This window comes from Lithobates pipiens, unplaced genomic scaffold, assembly GCF_037356315.1.
Source record: "Lithobates pipiens isolate NorthernLeopardFrog02 unplaced genomic scaffold, aLitPip1_a1.2 Scaffold_16, whole genome shotgun sequence".
Lineage (NCBI taxonomy): Eukaryota > Metazoa > Chordata > Amphibia > Anura > Ranidae > Lithobates > Lithobates pipiens.
In genome coordinates this window covers 54,102,400-54,124,654 of record NW_027507748.1, presented here as the reverse complement: position 1 = coordinate 54,124,654, position 22,255 = coordinate 54,102,400, and the positions used below count along the sequence as shown (strand labels likewise).

At 44.2% G+C, this 22,255-nt stretch overlaps 1 protein-coding gene across 1 annotated transcript in view; it reads right to left on the bottom strand.

Moving 5' to 3' along the window:
• PIGP (phosphatidylinositol glycan anchor biosynthesis class P) overlaps positions 1-22,255 on the bottom strand; it is a 63,962-nt gene that overhangs the window by 3,821 nt on the left and 37,886 nt on the right. Inside the window, exons 3-4 of the mRNA XM_077479913.1 lie at positions 6,817-6,906; positions 1,257-1,329 (exon numbers count right to left, since the gene is read on the bottom strand). Coding sequence (XP_077336039.1) covers positions 1,257-1,329; positions 6,817-6,898 — 155 coding nt within the window. The 5' untranslated portion in view covers positions 6,899-6,906. The remainder of the gene's footprint in view (positions 1-1,256; positions 1,330-6,816; positions 6,907-22,255) is intronic.

Here is a 22,255-nt window from a genome sequence, read left to right as displayed (position 1 = left end):
TAATGCATTAATATCCATTCAGAAGGGAGAGTCCCGGATGGCCAACACACTCATGGACATCTCTGGATTGAGATGGGGCTCAGGTTAGTATTAGAGGGCTGCTGCACACGGAAGGCTTTTTATGTTAATGCACAGAATATTAAGATAAAAAACCTTCTCCCTTTACAACGCCTTTAAATTACTTTCTGTGCTGGTTTGAGTGACAGTTCTGAGTCTTACTGGGGCTGCTGACGTCACATACAAGATGGTGGCAACTAGCAGCAGTCTCAGGGCTTTTGGAGGTCTACACAAGGGAGGTTTTTACAGGTAAATAACATACATAAAACATGTTAGATGCACATACAATCTTATGGGAAGATTGTTGTTGAAATGAATGGCCTGGTGACAAGGTCAATTGAAACAATAAGTACTAGTATTGTTACTAACTTTTATTTTTTATTATTATTAATTTTTATATATTATATATATATTAGTATATAAAGCCCAAAATATATTATACAACCCCATACAACTCCTAATATTAATAATAGTACTCTTAATTTAGAAAATATTCATTTTATGCAGTACTGCAAGCCTTATGAGCCAAAGGGGAAGCTATCTCGAGCCCGTTGGTGTAGGGAGCCTGCCAGAGCCAGGGGACCCTATTGTCTCCAGACCAACGATCTCTGCGAACTGACCACGTGTACAAGCAACCAACCCGAGTCCTATTTTAGAGTGAGAAATACAGTGGAACATTGGTTAACGAGTAACGCGGTTAACAAGCGTTTTGAAAGATGAGCAACGTTTTATTAAAAAATCCTGACTCGGTTTGCGAGTGTTGTCTTGCAAAAGGAGCAGAATTCAGGCTAAGGTGGTGTGCAGTACCACATTTGGCCAGAGGTGCGGGGGCGGCGGTGACATTTGAAACATTTCGATGCCATTGGGAAATACTCGGAAGCACTCGGTTTCTGAGCCTTTCCGAGTTCAGCAGAGCTGTCCCCGAGTATTTACGAGGTTCTCCGGCGCCCCCCCCCCCCCCCCCACCTTTGGCCACATTGACATCTATTGCATGCAATAGGCGTCAATGCGGAACAAACTATCTTTGTTTCCATTGACTTTTATATCACTTTGATATACAAGTGCTTTGGATTACAAGTATTCTCCTGGACCGGATTATGTTCGTAATCCACTGTAATTGTCATTTTCATATTCTGAACTAACCATTTTGCCTACCTAAACTTTTATAAACATACTAAACACTTTAAATTAGTACTCACTTTTGAGGCCAATAGGTCAGTCCTAAAGAGTGTAACCATGATTCAGGAACAAAAGCCCAGGTCAGATACAAGACTGAAAAACAATGTGAAACACAAATAGCCAGATTGGTTACAAAATCAATTATGGACTACGTGTAAATTAAAAAGGGAAACAATCAACCATTCAGGTCCTAATTTGTGCTTCTCTATGCAATGCAGACAGATCATGGCTGGTGGGAGGAGCCAGCAGGGTGCTGTACATAACTTACTGAACACATCACAGCACCCGGCCTCAGCACTCCTCTTGAGAGCCCTCGGCCCTGATGCAATTAGTGGAATGGCTCTTGGGGAGATTATTGCAAATAATAAAATGTATTAATGGGTGGCTGTCAGTCTGGAGGAGTTGGTGTTCCTAGGCAGACTGCATTTGCAAATATGTAGAAAAGAGATGACCGCACACCAATGCTTAGACAATCTTGAATGCTTTATTCCATAAAATCCACGTTCAGCATCAGATAGAAATCAGAAAGAAATCAGAAACGATACAAGAGGACAATAACAGCATCGTTAACATGTTTCTCATGAATAGAATCGCTTAAACACTACCCTCTTAAAGTGATTGTAAGGCTTGTTTTTTTTATTTTTTTTGTTAAAAATAACAAACATGTCATACTTACCTCCACTGTGCAGCTCGTTTTGCACAGAGTGGCCCTAAACATCTTCTTCTCCTCCTCACATCAGATAACCCCCTAGGAGAAGCGCTTTCTCTTGCGGGTGCGCTCCCGAGTCCAGCATTTACGTCCATAGACAAGAATGCCGGACTCAGTCCTGCCCCCCGGCGTCCGCGTCATTGGATTTGATTGACAGCAGCGGGAGCCAATGGCTGTGCTGCTATCAATCTAGCCAATCAGGACAGGAGACACCGGCTAGAGCAAGAAAAAGAGGGCTCAGGTAAGTAAAATGGGGGCACTGGGGGGGTTACTGCACTGCAAGAGGTTTTTCACCTCAATGCATAGAATGCATTGAGGTGAAAAACCATGAAGGTTTACAACCCCTTTAAGAGAGTTATGATTAAGCGATTCTATTTGTGAAACATGTTAACCACTTCAATACAAGGCACTTTCGCCCCTTCCTGCCCAGGACAATTCTCAGTTTCGCACTTTGAATGACAATTGCAGGGTCAACACTGTACCCAAACTACATTTTTATAATTTTCTTCCCACAAATAGAGCTTTCTTTTGGTGGTATTTGATCACCTCTGGGTCTTTATTTTTTGCTAAACAAGCTAAAAAAGACTGCATTTTTTGGGGGGGGAAAAAAATGATGGGCACTGATAGGCCGCACTGATGGCACTAAAAGGCAGCACTGATAGGTGGCACTGATGGGCACTGGTTAGGTAGCACTGATGAGGAGCTACTGACAGGCATTACTGAGTGGTATCTGAAGGGCACTGACAGGCATTACTGATGGGGCACTGATTGGCACTTTTATGGGCAGAGACAGCAAGTGGGGAGGTGAGAAGAACCCTGCTACCTAGTTTCGACAGATACCTGCTCCCACTTCTGCTGGAAACGCCTTGGTGATTCCACAGGAAGTTGTGCCCCCCCCCCCCCCCCTGCTCGCAACATCTTGGGACAGGTTACAGGTTCTAGAAGACTGCTGAACCATTCACAAAGAGCAACATGACTTGCGCGTGAGAAGTGGAAAACCGGCTGAGAAGCTGCAAGGAGCTGTGGCTGGCTTCCCATACTAGAAAAGCCGGGCATCAGGGACCCAAAGACCAGCAGAGAACTAGCTCGGGTGAGGACAGTGCTGGATCCCTGGACAGCTAAACCTATTTTAATTGTCGGCAACTCCAGTACTTGTAATTTTTTTCCCCTAAAGAATGAAGAACTGCTTGAAATAGTAATTTGAAGACAAACAGAAATGACTGAGAAGCATCTGCCACCTAGTGGTTACACTAGGTTATTTATCTACAAAAACTTCGCAGGTCATAAAAATACTGAATAGGGTTGCACCGATACCACTTTTATAAGACCGAGTACAAATACCGATACTTTTTTTCAACTACTCGCTGATACTGATACTTTTTTTTTAATGTCAGGTGACAATGGCACTAATATGCAGCACTGATGACGCGTGGACTTTGTCAGTAGTGTTTTTATTTTATTTATTTTTTACAATTTTATTTTTACAATGTATTTTTTTGTGATTAAAAAAATACGTTTTTGTTCTTTTTTTTTGTGATGGCAGTGTTTTTTATTTTTTATTATTTTTACAATTTTACATTTAAATATTTATTTATTACAATTTTTCCCTTTTTTTTTATTTTTTATCAACCTTATTGGGGAGGGGGCTTTGAGACAGAAAGGGAGTGAGAACAGAGATTCCCCAGTCCCTTTCTCTGCAGCCTCAGCTGCACTGAAGATGAATGGACAGGAGACGAAGGCTCCTCTCCATTCATAAACTGAGACAGCGTAAACACAGGTTACAATTTTTTTTTGTTATAAATGGACAGTCAGTGATCACTGTGATCACTGACTCTGTCCATTCAGAAAGGGAAGGAGCTGGAAAATTACAGATTTACAGGCTCCTTCCTCGGGTCTCCATCCTGAAATATCTGGGACATGGGAGGGACGAGAAGAGGACAGGGGGGGACCAGAGGAGGACACCAAGGGGGGCCGAAGGAGGAGCACGGACAGGGATTGGAGAAGCATGGGGGAGGACACCGAGTGGGACCGGAGGAAGAGCACAGAGGGGGATTGAGGGGTACACAGAGGGGGATCGGAGCAGCATGGAGGAGGACACATGGGTCAGTCGGGTGTGATCGTTGCATCGGTGGAGGGAATTACAAGAAGCGATCTCCCTGTATAGATTTCAATAAAGCTGCTGAGAGCCGGGATGGAGGGGGGAAAGGAGAAGCGGCTGTCAGCTGCTTTATTGAAATCTATACAGGGAGATCGCTTCTTTGCTCAAATGCTCTCCTAAACTTTGTTAAAACCTTCCTGGAAGCTTGGAGACTGTTAAGCTGGAAAATGGGTGTGTGGGGGCTGGGCAACTCCATGGCCATGGTTTGGGATGTCCAACAAGCTCATATAGGTGTGATGGCCCCATGGCACCTAAAAGTGAAACTCCAGCTTTGATAATGCTTGTGGTTGAGGCTAATGGGCTTTAATGGTACCGTAACAATTTAAGATGCACAAGAGTAAGTAAGTTTTTCTTAAATTACCATCAACATGTTAAAATATACATATTGTTCTTATAACCTCTTCGTTTGCAAACAAAAGCTCCTGAGGAAGCGGTGAACATCTGCAAAACATGTCGAGCATGCCAATTTAACTAACACAGGCTGAACTGGTACTGCCATCTTTTTACAGTTTCACCCCCCTTGATTAAATAGACACAGATTTTTTTTTTTTTTTAAATGTATGTTTTAACATTTTGATGTTAATTTAATAAAAACATACTTGTTTTATACTCTCGTGCATCTTAAATTGTTACAGTACCATTAAAGTCCACTAGTCTCAACCACAAATCTTCCCAATTTGATAGGACGTAGGTACCTCTTTCTATTTATTATTAAATTCTGGCACTCCAACTAACAAAACTCCAGCTTTGTTGAGGAAAAAAAACACACAAAACCCCCCACAAAAACAGATCCCTATGAGTCGACCATCTAAACACCAAGGACTACTGATCCCAGAGGTTTGGGGGAACTTGTATGCATGAGACGCTGGATTGGAATCATAACTGAAGGAGGTCAAGTGGAGTACAATGGTTCCAGTAAATCTACTCTCAACCCACACAGGTTACTCCATAGCTAGAGGACCGAGAGTTTGGAGTCCAGAAATAGTAAATGTAATGAGCGTTCAAGACCAAGGGACTTAAAAGAGTTGTAAAGTCTTGTGGTTTTTCACCTTAATAAATTGCATGCATTAAGGTGAAAAACCTTCTTTGCTGCAGCTGACCCCCAGAGCCCCCCTTTTTCTTACCTAAACCCGATCGTTCCGGTGATGAGAACGAGCCCAGCAGCTTTAGCCACTGGCTCAGGTCCTCAATGGATAGATTGATAGCAGCAGGATCCAATGGCTACGTAGAGTGGAGGCTGTTGAACTAATGAAGCGTATTTATCACATAATATTTGATACTATGCACATCTTTGATCAGAAGTGGGAGAACTGGTCATCTTATGGTAATTTCTTGGGAAACTGACTATAGTATTTAGATATCCTCCTTGGTGACAAATGTTATGTTATGTATCCAAAAAAAAAAAAAAAAGAATTAAAAAGACAGAGAGACAACTTTTTCTTTCTTTCAATATGACCTTTTTGGTTTTATTATTCATGGCTGTTTTTTTTCTTTTTCTTTTTAGTTGATTTAGTTATATAGGATGTACCTATCTACGTTGCTTTGTATATAGTCTGCATATGCTCCTAAAATCATTGGCCAGAAGGACCATGTGCACCATCTAGTATGTAATGGACACTTGCATCACATATTTTGTCCTTAATGTCTACATCTTTGTTACAGGTTATCTTTGCAATGCTTTTTTATTTGTTCATCCAATAAAAAGTGTTTGCATTAAAAAGAAATATATATTCAAGGATCAAATATTGAATATTTAAGGAGGACATAAAAACAGCACAGTCACCAAAATTAACTACTGGAAGAATGAACAGTGAAAAGTATATGGGATCAATATTAGCAGATGCACCGCTGGGGTTTGGGAGAAGCAGTAAATTAATTACATTATAAAGGGGCTAATGGGGTAATGACATTTGTGCGTGTATAAACCACAATGTACATGGAGTTCCTTTGTAGTTGGATCATTAGTTCTTGGTGCTGGTGATTTGGTGCTGTTACTTTTTTGGAGAAGAATGGAAATGTTGTTTGGGTTCTCCCTGCACAGGAAGTATTCTGCTCACCTGCTCAGTGCTGGGACAAGGTTCTTTAATACCCAAGGTGAAAAAGCCAAAGTGAATACGTGTTGTAAGCTATCAGCATAGGTTGCAGCTTCCCCAAACCAATACCCCCCCCCCCCCCCCCGCTTAGCTTAAGTGCCTCTGCCTACCCCTTAGCCCAACCCTGATTCTGCTACAGGGGTTAATTGGAAGTTCAGGACTAGTTTATGGTTTTCAGGATGCTCATAAATAATTACAGTGCTAGGCCCATGATGCCAAGAACACGTGGTGCCTGTATTAGTCTATTACTATACCTTAAGTGTATCTTTATTCAGGAATATGACCTCTTTTTCTCTCCTCCCTCCCCCTTATACAAATGGAAAAAAATGTACCAAAATATCTTTCTTAACTATTTTAATTTTCTGTATTCTTGCTTGGGTGAGGATGATGTATTCAGTTTATGGGACCTGATAGAAACGCAAAGTGTGGCCAGTCCCATAGACCTGGCAGAGACCCATAATGTGCCTGCACAGGACATCGGTCTAAGATGGTGGTGTGGGAGAAGAGTGATGAAGAAGAACATTGCTGGACTTCATGGACTAGTGAGCATTTATTTAAATATACATATTATATAGAGCTGTAATAATCAGATATTGCATCACCAGGTTTATTATACTTACTAAATCCACACTGAGAAGCCAAGTAAAGGACAAAGCCATAAATGGCTCTCTCCGGTAGAGGAGACGGAGAATTCTCCACCATTCTGTTACCTATAATAAACAAAGAAGTATATAAATTAATGCCAGTATTGAGCGGGGGAGAGGTATGAACAATATGCACATGATTTATTAAAGTGTTGTAAAAACTGGAGTTAGTACTTACCGGTAGCTCCTTTTCCGGTGGTCTTCCAGGACAGCCCTTGAGAGATGGAGCTCCTCCCATCGACACAGGAAACACATTGCCACAGTTCAAAAGGCGGTCCCTCAGGTCCCTGGTCAGTCATTCACCAAGAACCGAAGGATGGAACTGAAAAACATATAAACCATAACAGGTAATAACATTAGTACATCACTATAATCAAATAAAGGGTGGGATCGTGCTGTCCTGGAAGACCACCGGAAAAGGAGTTACCGGTAAGTACTAACTCCAGTTTTCCCAAGTGTTCTTCCAGGACAGCCCTTGAGAGGATCCCCAAGTACTTAAGAGATTAGGGGGGGACCACGGCCTGGAGGACTTTCCTCCCAAAGGCCTGATCCTGACTAGACATTAAGTCCAGTCGGTAATGCCTTGTAAAGGTGGAAAAGCTTGACCATGTGGCTGCTTTACATACCTGCTCCGGGGTGGCACCAGCTCTTTCTGCCCAGGATGCAGACAACGCTCTTGTGGAGTGAGCTTTAACACCCTCAGGAGGATCTCTATTCAAGGCCTTATACCCCTCTGCTATAGCTAGCCTAATCCATCTAGCTATGGTTACTTTTGAAGCTTTCTGTCCCCTACGCTGTCCGGAAAAAAGGACAAAAAGGGAGTCTGAGATTCTGAATGGATTTGTTACTTTAAGGTATTCTAGAATACACCTCCTCACATCCAATAAATGAAAACGTTCCTCTTTCTCATTTGCTGCATTTTGACAAAATGAAGGGAGGACAATATCTTGGGACCTATGGAAGCTAGATGCTACCTTTGGTAAGAACCCAGGGTCTGTCTTTAGTATGACTCTGTCTTCTAGGATCTGTAGAAAAGGTTCCCTGATGGAAAGGGCTTGGATTTCACTGACCCTACGGGCTGAAGTGATTGCCACCAGGAGTACTGTCTTAAATGTAATAAGCCTTAAAATGGAAGTAAACCCTTCCAAACAACTTTGACCTACAGGTAAGCCTAGATTAAGGCTTACGTGTAGGTCCAAGTAATATCTCCTAAACCTATATGGTTTAGGAGATATTTGCCCGAAAATGGGCACCGCTGTCTACGGCGCATGCGCCGTAGACAGCGGCGCGCAGGCGCACTAAATGCGGCAAGTCCAAGAATGGATTTGCCAAATTTGTCTACTCCCGTGCGCATGCGCGGGAGTGACGTCATCGCGGCTCCGGCGAATGGCAGCGTCGGAGCTCCGAGACGCGACTCCCGTGCGCATGCGCGGGAGTGACGTCATCGCGGCTTCTCCGCTGTCATTCGTCGGAGCTGCGAGAGACGCCACAACCAAGATGGATGCGGCGGACTACAGGTGACAGCGGCGACTTCGCTGGCTCCTGTGTCAGGTAAGTGACACATAATGAGCTACTATGCGATGCATAGTAGTCCATTATGCTTTACCTTTGCAGGGAAAAAAAGAGGAAGTAAACCCATCAGGGTTTACTTCCTCTTTAAGGAGGCCTCTGAGATAGGCTCAAAGGGTGACCCCAAGAAAGCTTTTAGTACAACTGCTAAATCCCAGGATGGGACTTTGGTGATTCTGACTGGTTTGCGTCTAGCGACTGCCTTACAGAATCTAGCGACAAAAGGATTTTCCTGTAAGCGTTCATCTAGGTACACACTTAAGGCAGCTATCTGTACCTTAATAGTACTTAGGGTTAAACCCTTGTTTACACCTTCCTGTAAAAACTGTAGAATATTAGCCGTATTTATGTCACGGCTATTCAGCCAGCTATTAATTTTTTTCCAGACTTTTTTGTAAATAGCCCTCGTGACTGGTTTGCGACTCTGTAGTAAGGTCGCAATTACCTCATCTGTCAGGCCCTTACTTTTTAAGATTTCCTCTTCAGTAACCACGCTGAAAGCTTCAGTGTGGCGACCTGTGGATGGTAAAGAGGTCCCTGCGACAGGAGGTCCTGTCTGTAGGGAAGCCTTAGAGGCGGACAATCTGTCAATTGTAGCAACGTTGTGAACCATGGTCTCCTGGGCCAAAAAGGTGCTACTAGAATCAAACAGGTTTTCTCCTTGAGGAATCTTGCTAGGACCCTCGGAATGAGATGAAGAGGGGGAAATGCATACGCCAGACTGAAAGTCCATGGAGTTTGCAAGGCATCTACAGCCAGGGGCTGATCTCCTGGGTTTAGCGAGAAAAAATTTGGAACTTTTGCATTCTTTTTGTTCGCAAAAAGGTCTACCTCTGGTTTTCCCCAGTGAGTTGTTATGAGATTGAATGCCTCTGGGTGTAAGGACCACTCTTGGTTCGAAATCTTTTGTCGACTCAAGAAGTCCGCCGTGTTGTTCAGTTCCCCTTTCAGGTGAACTGCAGAATTAGATTCCAGATTGGCTTCTGCCCACTAGAAAATGCGTCTGGCTACCAACATCAAACAAGGACTTTTGGTACCTCCTTGTTTGTTTATGTATGCTACAGCCGTCGTATTGTCTGAACAGACCTGTAGATTGTGACCCTGTATTGTGGGGTGAAAGGCTAGAACAGCTCTCAGGATTGCTGTTAGCTCTTTCCAATTGGAAGAGAAACATTTCTCTTCCGGGGTCCACTTGTCCTGGACCCAGTTTGAGCCGAGGTGGGCTCCCCAGCCCCAACTGCTCGCATCCGTTGTTAGTGTTGAAGTGATAGGAAGGACCCAATGAACCCCTTTGTTTAGGTTCTCCCTGTCCTTCCACCACCAGAGGGAGCGTTTTATCTTTGAGGGGATCGATACCTCCTCCTCCAGATCTCTGCCCTTTAATTGTTCCAACAGAAATTCCTGAAGGTCTCTCTGGTGGAACCTGGCCCATTGTACGGCTGGAATGGCTGCCGTCATAAGACCTAAGACCGACATTACTTCCCTCACCGTACATTTGGGGCTGCATTGAAGAAAAGATATTCTCTGCCACAGATTCAAAATCTTTTCTTCCGGCAGTATAATTTTCTGATCTACAGACTTGATCCAGTAACCCAGATACAGGATCTCCTGTGTTGGGGTTGTCTTGGATTTCTCCTGACTGACAATCCACCCTAATCGACTCAGGTTGAGTTGAGTCAATTCCAGATCCTGAGAAAGACGACTCTCTGAGTGTGCTGTTAGGAGCAGATCGTCTAGATAGGGGATAATTGAGACTGATTGAAGCCTCAGTGGAACTAAGGCCTCTCCGAGAACCTTGGTAAAGATTCTTGGGGAGGATGACAGACCGAAGGGGAGCGCTCTGCACTGAAAGTGGTAAACCTTTGTGTCTATCTGCACTGCCATCCGAAGGAATTTCTGGCATTCCTCCCTTATTGGAATATGCAGATAAGCATCCCTTAGATCCAGGGTCGCCATAAATATCTCTTTCTGCAGGAGATTCTTTATGGAATAAATGGACTCCATCCGGAATCTCTTGTAACGGATGGAGCGATTCAATGGTCGGAGGTTCATAATTAGCCTGAATCTCCCTGACGGCTTTTTTACCACAAAAATGTGCGAGTAAAAACCGTCTCCTTGTTCCTGAATAGGGACTGGTGTCAATACCTTTTGATCCACCATTTCCCCTATCAGTAAAGGTAAGGCCCTGGCCTTTTCTGAGTGACTTGGAAGCTTTGTCACCAGAAATTTGGAAGGAGGGCTGCTGTGGAATTCCAGCGCATGACCCCTTTTTATTATGTTTAAGACAAACTCGTTCGAGGTTGTCTCTTCCCATTGTGGAAGAAATTTGCTTAATCTTCCACCCACAGGAACCCTGACGTCACTGGGGTTTGGGATCCTGATTGGGGCGGCTAAACAGTATGCCCCCTTTTCCTTTCCCTTTATGTCCCGACCAATGTTTTTTGGGGGTTGAACTCTTCTCTGATTTAGAGGGTTCCTTAAAGGGACGAAAAATTTTTCTTTGAAAATTTTTCTTTTTTGCGGGAAAGGTTTTCTTTTTATCCGCCGTCCTTTCTAAGGCGGAGTCTAATTCAGGCCCAAAGACTAAGTCTCCTGTAAAAGGGACGCTGCACAGGCGGGTTTTAGACGCCGTGTCTCCCCCCCAAGTTTTCATCCATATTGACCTCCTAGCTGCCACTGAAAGTGCTGCTGACTTGGCCGTAAATTTTACGGAGTCCGTGGAGGCGTCAGAGATGAAACTGGTGGCCTTAAAAAGCATAGGGAAGGATTTCAGAAGCTCCCCCCTAGGAGTGCCTGCTTTTAAATGTTCCTGTAGTTGTGATAACCAGAACTCCAGGTTTCTAGCTACACAAGAAGTGGCTAGAGCTGGTTTTAAGCCTGCCATAGAGGCATCCCAGGCCCTCTTTAAGACAATGTCTGTTCTCCTGTCCATGGGATCTTTCAGATGGCCCATATCCTCAAAGGCCAGATCAGCTTGTTTTGAGATTTTGGACAGAGGGGCGTCTAGTTTAGGATTTTTATTCCAGACCGCCTCTGGGCTCTCATCAAAAGGGAACCTTCTCTTAAGGGATTTAGGAAAGAAAACCTTTTTATCTGGTTCCGACCACTCCTTAAGGACAAGGTCAGAAAGCACCTTATGTATAGGGAAAACCCTTGCTTTCTTTTTTCCCAGAGCCTCATACATCATATCATGTCTGGATAACTGAGTTTCTTCCTCCTCAATTTCCAGCGTGTCATAGATAGCCCCCATTAGCTCATCTACTTCCTCAAGAGACAATCTATACTTTGAGGCTTTGGATGTTGCTTGATCCTCTTCCTGATCGGAATCAGTGTCAGAGGAATCGGGGCTAATCAACGTGGGGCTAGGCTCCCTGAACATACGGGGCTCCCCCGAGCTGGGTGTTGTAAAGGATGGTGAGGAGGAGACTGCAGTTATTTTACTCGTGGAGGCAGCCGCAGCTGACCCCACGTCAGTGATTAACTCTCGGAGGGACTTAAAGGTCGACGCCATTTCCTCTTTAAAGGAGCCCAAAAATTTTGCCAAAGGGGAATCTGTCTCAGATTTAAGCAGGTTTGTAATGCATTGCTTGCATAGGGCTTTGTTAGAGCCAGAGGACAACCTATTCCCACAATTAGGGCACTTTTTGTGGCCTGCCTTGTCTTCCTTTGGTATCTCTTTAACCTGAAAATAAGAAGAAAGGATTTTTAGCGCCAGCCCCCTGTCCCTCCTTAGAATCACCACTAACTGCACACAACCTAGACTGTGAGTAACCACCACCGTGGGGCACTACAGAACCCATCCTACAAACACCACCGCTCCACCAGAGTAATAGCATGCCCGGCAGCCTACCTGGGATTGGCTGGTGCCTGTCTCCGCCGGAGTGTCCTGGGGAATAGTCTCCATAGTCCCCCTCTGGCGCTCCGGATCCCGCCGCTAGTCCGGTATTGCTGGACGCTGGTCGGGCTTTACAGGCACAGCGCTGGCTCTCCCTCTCCCCCTTGTACCCTAGAGACCCGGAACCGGAAGTCTCGGCACACAGAGATGACGCGGTTCCGCCGGAAGTGAACGCTCGGCGTCTCCGACCCCCTGCAACGAGGAGGGAAGATGGAAGGTTCCACTCACCACTCCTGGGGGAAACCGGCGTCATTCTGCCCCTGGCCACCTCGGCACTGGAAGGAGGAGGGTAACGGGTCTGCTCCGGTTCAGCTGGACGGTACCCGAGCCAAAGAAAAAAGGTATGGACCCAAACTGCAGCCATAAACCAGGACCCGGTCCCTTAGGCTTGCAGGTTCTCAGGCAGCCCCTGAGAGGGGCCTCCAGGTTCCTGGCAACATGTTCCTCCGACGGAGGAAACACAAATGACTGACCAGGGACCTGAGGGACCGCCTTTTGAACTGTGGCAATGTGTTTCCTGTGTCGATGGGAGGAGCTCCATCTCTCAAGGGCTGTCCTGGAAGAACACTTGGGAAAAACTGTTTATGCAACCTGGAGCTACATTTAATTTTCTAGCTGTACTAAGAAAATATTAGCTGGGAACTTGCATGATAATATGGGCAACACCCATATTTCTTCTAGTTCCTTTTCTAGACTTTGGTAAATGAGCCGCCCAATATACCAAACATTAATATTTACAGCTTTTACATCATGATAAATCGGTCTGAGCTCTGAAGACTGCAGAGGATAACATTGGCACTCGTGGAATTTCTGAAAGCTGTCCCTGGTCCTGGGCTCTCAATATCCTATATAAGGTTGCCACCTGTCCAGGATTCACCCGGACAGTCCGGGATTCGATTTGTTGTGTCTGGGTTTCAGACTGCATAAAACCTGGACACATTATGCATAATGGACTGGGGCTCCCCAAGTAACCAAGTACCACAACTGCCGAGTGCATAGAGGTGCGCACAGGCCCCCTCCCCATACACGGACAGGAGAGAGGAGAAAGTGCTTGATCTGCTCCTCCTCCTCCTCCTCCCACCCCTACTCCTCTGTCTGCCCAACCACACTCCAATCCTTGGCTTTCTGTGCCTCAGAAAAGGGATGTGTGGGTTGGAATTTTGAAGCTCAGGAACGGCAGATACATTGTGGATGAAAGGTGTCAATAACTGAACCTCCCATCCTCGGGTGAGTGAGCTCACCATCCAATGTCTGTGACTGAAGTCTCCCCTTCCCTCCCTTGCCTCTGAGCGAGTGAGTATGCAAAGGTAAGAGGGACTCAGATGTGAGGGGGGCTTTGGTAACCCTATTTAAGGGGGAATGCTGGGAACTCTGATATAGATGGGAGATTTGGTGAGCAAAAATCTTCTTCCATCAGAGTTCTCCTTTACAGCAGAGTCCACAGCAATCCCCCTTAAAAAAATAATTTTGTGGTGTTCAGGTAAGTGTTCAGGTTTGACTTGAAGAAAGGTGGCAACCCAAATTTTATAGTACTATGTAGAGTATTGTATAGCGTTTTGTAGACTAAATGATACTGGAAGGTATAGACTAAACACATATTGGTCTTGAATTTGCAAGCACTTCCTTCATATAGCTGGCTTCTGGGTTTTGTTCTATGGCTTTCATACTCTCCATTCTTTCCATAAAATGGCTTTAACACTAAAATGCATCCATCTAGTTGTACCTTTATACACTTAAAAAGTGTTCTCCAGCACCCGAAGGAGCCAGGGCAATTTTTAAGGCAAATTTCAACCCTGTCCCGCAGTGTCAAGGGCAACCTGTCCCATCTTGAACCTCTTTACTGGCCAGCAAGGCTGCCCATTATAGTTATGGGCCAATAGGAAATTGGAAGAGGGGTTAAACCAATCTTTAGTACTGTGGGGGAGTGTCGACATTCACATAAGAAAGTGCCCAAGGATTCAGGTAGGCCGGGATACCCAAAATTAGTGGGTATGAACAGAACCAGAAACCATCAGAGACCTCAAAGCTGTGGGCCTTCAACAGACCGAAGAAGACAACAGCTAACTCAATCCACTAGATATCTGAAATACCACTTTTCATTGGTAAAAAGATAAAATCTCTTCTTATATTTATTTAAACCATCAGTAAAATAACTGCATACATAGTATCTCCACCCAAAGCCACACTTCCTTGACGACGCGCTTCATTTAACCACCATACAAGCGTACAGTGGTAAAACATGTCCAGGAAGTGTGGCTTTGGGTAGAGATATACAGTGCCTTGCGAAAGTATTCGGCCCCCTTGAACTTTTCAACCTTTTTGCCACATTTCAGGCTTCAAACATAAAGATATAACATTTTTATTTTTTGTGAAGAATCACCAACAAGTGGGACACAATTGTGAAGTGGAACGAAATCTATTGGATATTTTAAACTTTTTTAGCAAATAAAAAACTGAAAAGTGGTACGTGCAAAATTATTCGGCCCCTTTACTTTCAGTGCAGCAAACTCACTCCAGAAGTTCAGCGAGGATCTCTGAATGATCCAATGTTTTCCTAAATGACTGATGGTGATAAATAGAATCCTCCTGTGTGTAATCAAGTCTCTGTATAAATGCACCTGCTCTGTGATAGTCTCAGGGTTCTGTTGAAAGCGCAGAGAGCATCATGAAGACCAAGGAACACACCAGGCAGGTCCGTAATACTGTTGTGGAGAAGTTTAAAGCTGGATTTGGATACAAAAAGATTTCCCAAGCTTTAAACATCCCAAGGAGCACTGTGCAAGCGATCATTTTGAAATGGAAGGAGTATCAGACCACTGCAAATCTACCAAGACCTGGCCGTCCCTCTAAACTTTCAGCTCAGACAAGGAGAAGACTGATCAGAGATGCAGCAAAGAGGCCCATTATCACTCTGGATGAACTGCAGAGAACTACAGCTGAGGTGGGAGAGTCTGTCCATAGGACAACAATCAGTCGTACACTGCACAAATCTGGCCTTTATGGAAGAGTGGCAAGAAGAAAGCCATTTCTCAAAGATATCCATAAAAAGTCTCGTCTAAAGTTTGCCACAAGCCACCTGGGAGACACACCAAACATGTGGAAGAAGGTGCTCTGGTCAGATGAAACCAAAATCAAACTTTTTGTCCACAATGCAAAATGATATGTTTGGCGTAAAAGCAACACAGCTCATTACCCTCAACACACCATCCCCACTGTCACACATGGTGGTGGCAGCATCATGGTTTGGGCCTGCTTTTCTTCAGCAGGGACAGCGAGATGGTTAAAATTGAGGGGGAAGATGGATGCAGCCAAATACAGGACCATTCTGGATGAAAACCTGTTGGAGTCTGCAAAAGACCTGAAACTGGGACGGAGATTTATCTTCCAACAAGACAATGATCCCAAACATACAGCAAAATCTACAAAGGAATGGTTCACAAATAAACATATCCAGGTGTTAGAATGGCCAAGTCAAAGTCCAGACCTGAATCCAATCGAGAATCTGTGGAAAGAGCTGAAAACTGCTGTTCACAAATGCTCTCCATCCAACCTCACTGAACTTGAGCTGTTTTGCAAGGAAGAATGGGCAAGAATTTCAGTCTCTCGATGTGCAAAACTGATAGAGACATACCCCAAGCGACTTGCAGCTGTAAACGCAGCAAAAGGTGGCTCTACAAAGTATTAACGCAAGGGGGCCGAATAATTTTGCACGCCCCACTTTTCATTTTTTTATTAGTTAAAAAAGTTTCAAAAATCCAATAGATTTCGTTCCACTTCACAATTGTGTCCCACTTGTTGGTGATTCTTCACAAAAAATAAAAATGTCATATCTTTATGTTTGAAGCCTGAAATGTGGCAAAAGGTTGAAAAGTTCAAGGGGGCCGAATACTTTCGCAAGGCACTGTATATACATGGTTATTTTAGGCTGAATATATACTTATTTAAATTTGTCAACAGTACAGAGAAAAAGAAAAACATAGTTAGTGAACAGCGACTCTACAAAAAAGAAGTATAACACAATATAAATGTATAAACATAGGAATACAAAATCAACAATGAGAAGAGTCATCTCAAAATGTAGCTGTGTCCCTTGATAGGACATCATGCTAGGCAGATACAGCAACTAATAATAGTCTATGGGTCCAATGGGGAACCAAGTAGAGAGGAATCGGGGAATCGGAGCTAAACAAAAAGAAAAAAAGGAGGAGAAGAAAGAGTCCAACCTATGTGTGTGATTATATCTCAGTATTACATTGTATATCCCTGTATGTTGTGGTCAATCAGGTGCTTATCTAATAGTTTCTTGAAACTATTGATGCTCCCCGCTGAGACTACCGCCTGTGGAAGGGAATTCCACATCCTTGCTGCTCTTACAGTAAAGAACCCTCTACATAGTTTAAAGTGGTTGTAAACCCTACAAACCACTTTGACTTACAGGTAAGCCTAGATTAAGGCCTACCTGTAGGTCCAAGAAATATCTCCTAAACCTTTACGGTTTAGGAGATATTTACGAAAAGACAGCCACCGCTGTCTACGGCGCATGCGCCATAGACAGCGGCGCGCAGGCGCACTGGGCAGGCCGCAGATCGCGGCAATATGCCGCTCGTGTCGGCTCCCGTGCGCATGCGCGGAAGTGACGTCATCGTGGCTCCGGCGAATCACAGTGCTGGAGCGAACACTGCAACACAAAGGTAATGAAATCATAACAGAGAAGTGATAGGGGCCTGAGAAAAGACATCATACCCCGAGTGCTATTTCCATCTAATGAACCTTCTGCCAAGTTCATCACTCATCCATGGCGCATCGTATGTGAAAAAAAAACACACACACATAAGGGCTTATTCCATAATAGTGGAATAACTGTATGCAGTGATCTTTTGCAACCAATCCAGGTTTAAAAATGAAAGGATATATCAACCCAAGGACCAAAATGTAATATATTGAAGCCTACCAGTCTTTAGATGTGATGTCTGCTTTAGTTTTCTAAGGAGTATTTTCAGCAATTACAGAAAACACATGGTAATCTTTCCAGAAATGCAATTTCTTGTCACTTTATCAATACTGAACTAAAAGCTCAAACAATGCTTTCTTTTGTAAACTACTAATCCCATCTCCCTCATATAATGGAGGTGAAAAGAAGAAGACGTGCTCGAAGTCCAGCCATGGTGATAGTTGTGCCTCTCTCTATAGCAGGGGTCATCAACCCCCGGTCCCCGGCCCACTACCGGGCCGTGGCCCTTCTGCAGGTGGGCCGCGGGTGCAGGTGGCCACAAGAGACATGCTGGGCTACCGGCATGAGAGCACTGGGTGGATGGAAGAAGTGTGCGGGCGGGCAAGTAGAGATGATATCATCTCTCTCCGCCCCCTCTGCATCACCGCTCTTCCGCCCTCAAAGCCAGTGCTCTGTCTCAGTGTCGGAGGTGCAGCGGGGAGCAGGGAGATGACATCATCTCATACTGCCTGCCCGCATCTCCGCTCTCCTCGGTGTGTGAAAACGTATATATTCCTTGTTCAGCGGCGCAAATTGCCTGCCCCCCCCCCCCCCCCCGGACAGCTAAATCAGGAATGTCAAAAGGGTGGAGCCAGAGACTGACAGCCGAAGGAGTCCCGGACCCTCCCTCTGCCAGATGAGACCAGCTGCAGCATGAGGAGAGAGACACCCTGCAACACAGAGATGTGACGTCATCAGTGACAGGTGAGCTGTGTGTGGGAGTACAGGTGAGGTGTGTTGGGACTTGTAGTTCACCCCCTCAGCTGTCTGCCTGACATACCACAAGGGGCGCTCCACTCACTCCGCATCTGGTGAGAGGCAATGTGGCAGGTGGCAATCCACATCTTGTGGCAGGCAGTGTGGCAGGTGATGTGGCAAGTGACATTCCGCATCTGGTGACAGGCAGCGTGGCAAGTGACTATGCACATCTAGTAGCAGGCGACAGTGGCAAGTGACACACTCGGGGCTCCCACTGATTCTACAGTATGGCGAGTTGAACTATTTCATTTATTACTGCAATGTAATAATAGAAATAATGCGCTTCAATCACCCCGACACCATATCAAGCAATCACTAACACCAGCCATTGCCCGTGAAAAATCGTGACCGGTCCTTGGCATAATTTTCATCCACACAGCCGGTCCCCGGTGCCAAAAAGGTTGGGGACCACTGCTCTATAGATACTGTGCAATGTAAAACATTAATGTTTTGGGAGATGACTAGTATAAAGGGAAATTTCACCACTCCCTATGTGATTTAAAAAAAAAATTTTTTTTACATAAATCCCCTACTACCTTTTTTTGCCATGTTATCCATGAAAAGCAAACAGCTAAATTCTATAGTGATCCGCTCCTCTGCTGCTACACACCAGGTACCTCGCCGCCATCATTCTCTCGTATGTCATCAAGGGGCCGCCTGTCTATACCTGGTTCTTGCAGACGACCCCAGAAGACAAGATGAGGCGCATTATCAGGGGTCCATTGTAAGAACCAATAATAGACAGCTGTCTCAATGATGACATGGCACATGCACGTATGCGGTGTATTGCCCTGAAACCTCCTGGGATGTGTGACATAGGTATTACATGAGGCTGTGAGCAGTAAGGCATATGTCGCTGTAGTGTAGATGAAAATACAGAAGTGTGGGGAATTAACAAAAGGAGGAAAAAAAATGTGTGACTGCATCTAAAGGTGGGGAGGGAGTAGTTTAATGGAAAGCATGTGAAGAGAGTGAATGTCCTATTGAAAGCCTAAAGCTGGCCATAGATGGATCAAAATTTGTCGGCTTCAGCAGAGACCAGCTGAATTATGATTCCATCTCTGGCGGGTCCTGTTTGAGAGCAGTCAAACTAATGACCGATTGCTCCAGAATGGTTAAAAACTTTGTTTGATCAGCAGTGCAGCCAATAGACTGCAGCACCGATCAGTGTATTCTAAAGCCCCATACACACTATCGGTTTTTCTGCTGAATTTTTCCTTCAGATTTACCAAAACCATATCATATGAGGTTTCAATTTGTATGCAATCAGGCAGGCCCTTGCACTACATGGTTTTGATAAACCCGAAGGAAAAAATCAGCAGAAAATCTAGGCATAACAGTGGAGGAGCTCACCTAACTACCCCGTTGTCAGAATACGACTGAGCAGGGGGGCTTCCCATGTCCACATTGAATGTAGTGTATAAGATAATTGGTTCAGTGTTTTTCATTCAGCCCGCTAAATAAACGAAAAAAAAACAAAAAAAAACGAAGCCAAGTATTGCCAGCTTAAAGGGGTTGTAAACCCTCGTGGTGGTGGAGGTGAAACATTCACAAAAAAGATTGAGCTTCAAGGATCGTAGCTTGGCAACCTGCGGGGGGGGGGGGGGGTTACAGAGACCCCAAATTTGGGGGTAGGTAGTTGGTCCTACCGCACCACTGGTCAAAATTTGGGGCTCCTACAACCTATGGTTCCAGAGATACGGGGCTCCTCGGCCAGCCTGTCAGAAGCTACATACAGAGCGACCAGTTTAAATACAAGCTGGCACTCCTCTGAGAGGATGAGCTCACAGTGCCTCTCCTCACTTCTTGTCAGAGGCACTGAGCTCAATGGACAGCTTGGAGTCTTGGACCAGTGGTAAAGTACGATTTGCTCAAGCTGTCCAAAACAAATGCTGCAGTGGAGGCATGCCTCTCACTGCAGTGTCATAGAAGGGGGCGTGTCTAAAAGACAAATGTTCCCTTCCAGCCCAGCCCTCTTAACTAAAAGGAAAAAAAAATGGGTTTATGTGTATATATGTGTATCCATAGGGAGAATGAGAATCTAATGCTGTTGAAAAGGTACTTTTTTAATCAAGCTAAATCATATATTTTTTATACTATAAGATAATAATTTGTTATTTATTTACTGTGAAATTACTGGTTGGAAGTTATAACTTCAAACCTCAGTAATTTGTCCGTTAAGCCACCTGCTTATATACAGTTTTTAAAAATATAGTAAATTACCTTAAAAACAATATATACCAATTACTTGTATATTACTTATGGTAATAAACACCTTGCCACCCAGGCCAATTATGACACTTCTCTCCTACATGTAAAAATCATATTTTTTTTGCTAGAAAATTACTCAGAACCCCCAAACATTATATATATTAGTAGACACCTAGAGAATAATATGATGGTGCGCAGCAATTTTTTAAACACGTTTTTTTTTAAAGAAACTGTTTTATGAATAAAAGAAAATAAATAAACACTAAAGTTAGCCTGATTTTTTTGTGTTACGCAGAGTAAATAGATACCTAACATGTCACGCTTTAAAATTGTGCACACTTGTGGAATGGCGCCAAACTTCAGTACAGTAATTAAAAATCTTCATAGGTGACGCTGTAAAATTCTTTACAGGTTACATATTCAGAGTTACAAAGGAGGTCTAGTGCTAGAATTATTGCTCTCACTCCAACGATCGCGGCATATGTACCTGTGTGTATCTGGCTCTGATACTGGCCAGTGCCTCCGCAGCCACTGACCTCACCGCATGTCCCTGATATATACACACACATTGGGGGAGATTTACTAAAACTAGCACTCAGAATCCAGAGCAGGTGTACATGGTAGCCAATCAGCTTCTTACTTCAGCTTGTTCAATTAAGCTTTGAAAATGAAACTTGGAGGCTGATTGGTTGTGTGCATAGCTTCCCCAATGATGTCAAGAATGAAAGTTCTGATGATGCGCTGTCATGCGAAGCTGTACCCAAGCAAAATTGACATTTTTTCCACAAATAGAGCTTTCTTTTGGTGGTATTTGATCACGTCTGTGGTTTTTATTTTTTGCGCTATAAACAAAAAAAGCGTAAATTTTGAAAAAAAAACAATATTTTTTACTTTTCGCTAAATTAAATATCCCCAAAAAAAAAAAAATGTCTTCATCAGTAATAAATAAATAATAAAAATCGCAATAAGCATATATTGATTGGTTTGAGCAAAAGTTATAGTGTCTACAAAATAGAGCATAGATTTATGGCATTATTATTATTTTATTTTTACTAGTAGTGGCGCAATCTGATTTTTAGTGGGACTGTGACATTGCGGCTGACAGATCGGACACTTTTGACAAATTTTTGGGACCACTGCACAGCGATCAGTGCTATAAAAAAGCAGGGAAGGGGTTAACACTGGGGGGCGATCGAGGGGTTAAGTGTGTTCCCTGTAAGGTGTTTTTAACTGTGGGGGGAGGGATGGGACTGATTGGAGGAGGAGAGAGATCACTGTTCCTAATCACTAGGAACAGCAGATCTGTCACTCCTCCCGTCAGAACCGGGATCTCTCAGTTTACATTGACAAATCCCCATTCTGGCTCTCTGTGGAGGATTCACGGGTGACCGGCGGACATCGTGGCTGCCGGCCACACGCATCAGCTCTGGCGTTGTGTGCGCGCCCCCCTAGAGCTCTTAAACCAGCCGACATACAATGATGCCGATTCGACCAGGAGAGCCAACCTGCCGCACTACATCTGCGGCGGCTGGTCTTAAAGCGGTTAATGAACGTTCTAACGAGAATCTAACCAGGTACGGGCAGCTTAAAGCTAAACTAATGACAATTTTCATGACCACAAGCAGGTAGACATGACATGCATTCTCTTTTCTGCAATAAAATAAATGTACCTCCCTTCTCGCAGTCTTCTTTGGAAAGCACAATTAGTTGCTCAAGCGCAGCTCAGTTTACATTCCGGCACACCGCCTTTGTGCCTGGAAGACTGAATTCATGCGCATGTGCAGGAATGACATCACCCCACACATGCCAAATCAGATAGAAGAAGCAGGTAGAAAATGCTGGTGAGAGTTGTCTGACCACTGAAAACTAGGTAAGTATCAGCACTTTAGTTCCACTTTATGGGATAACTTCCTTGTTAGTTTAGCACCTCTGAGCCTGTTATATTTGTAGAAATCTTATCTAACTAATTTTACAAGTATCATTTTCTGCTC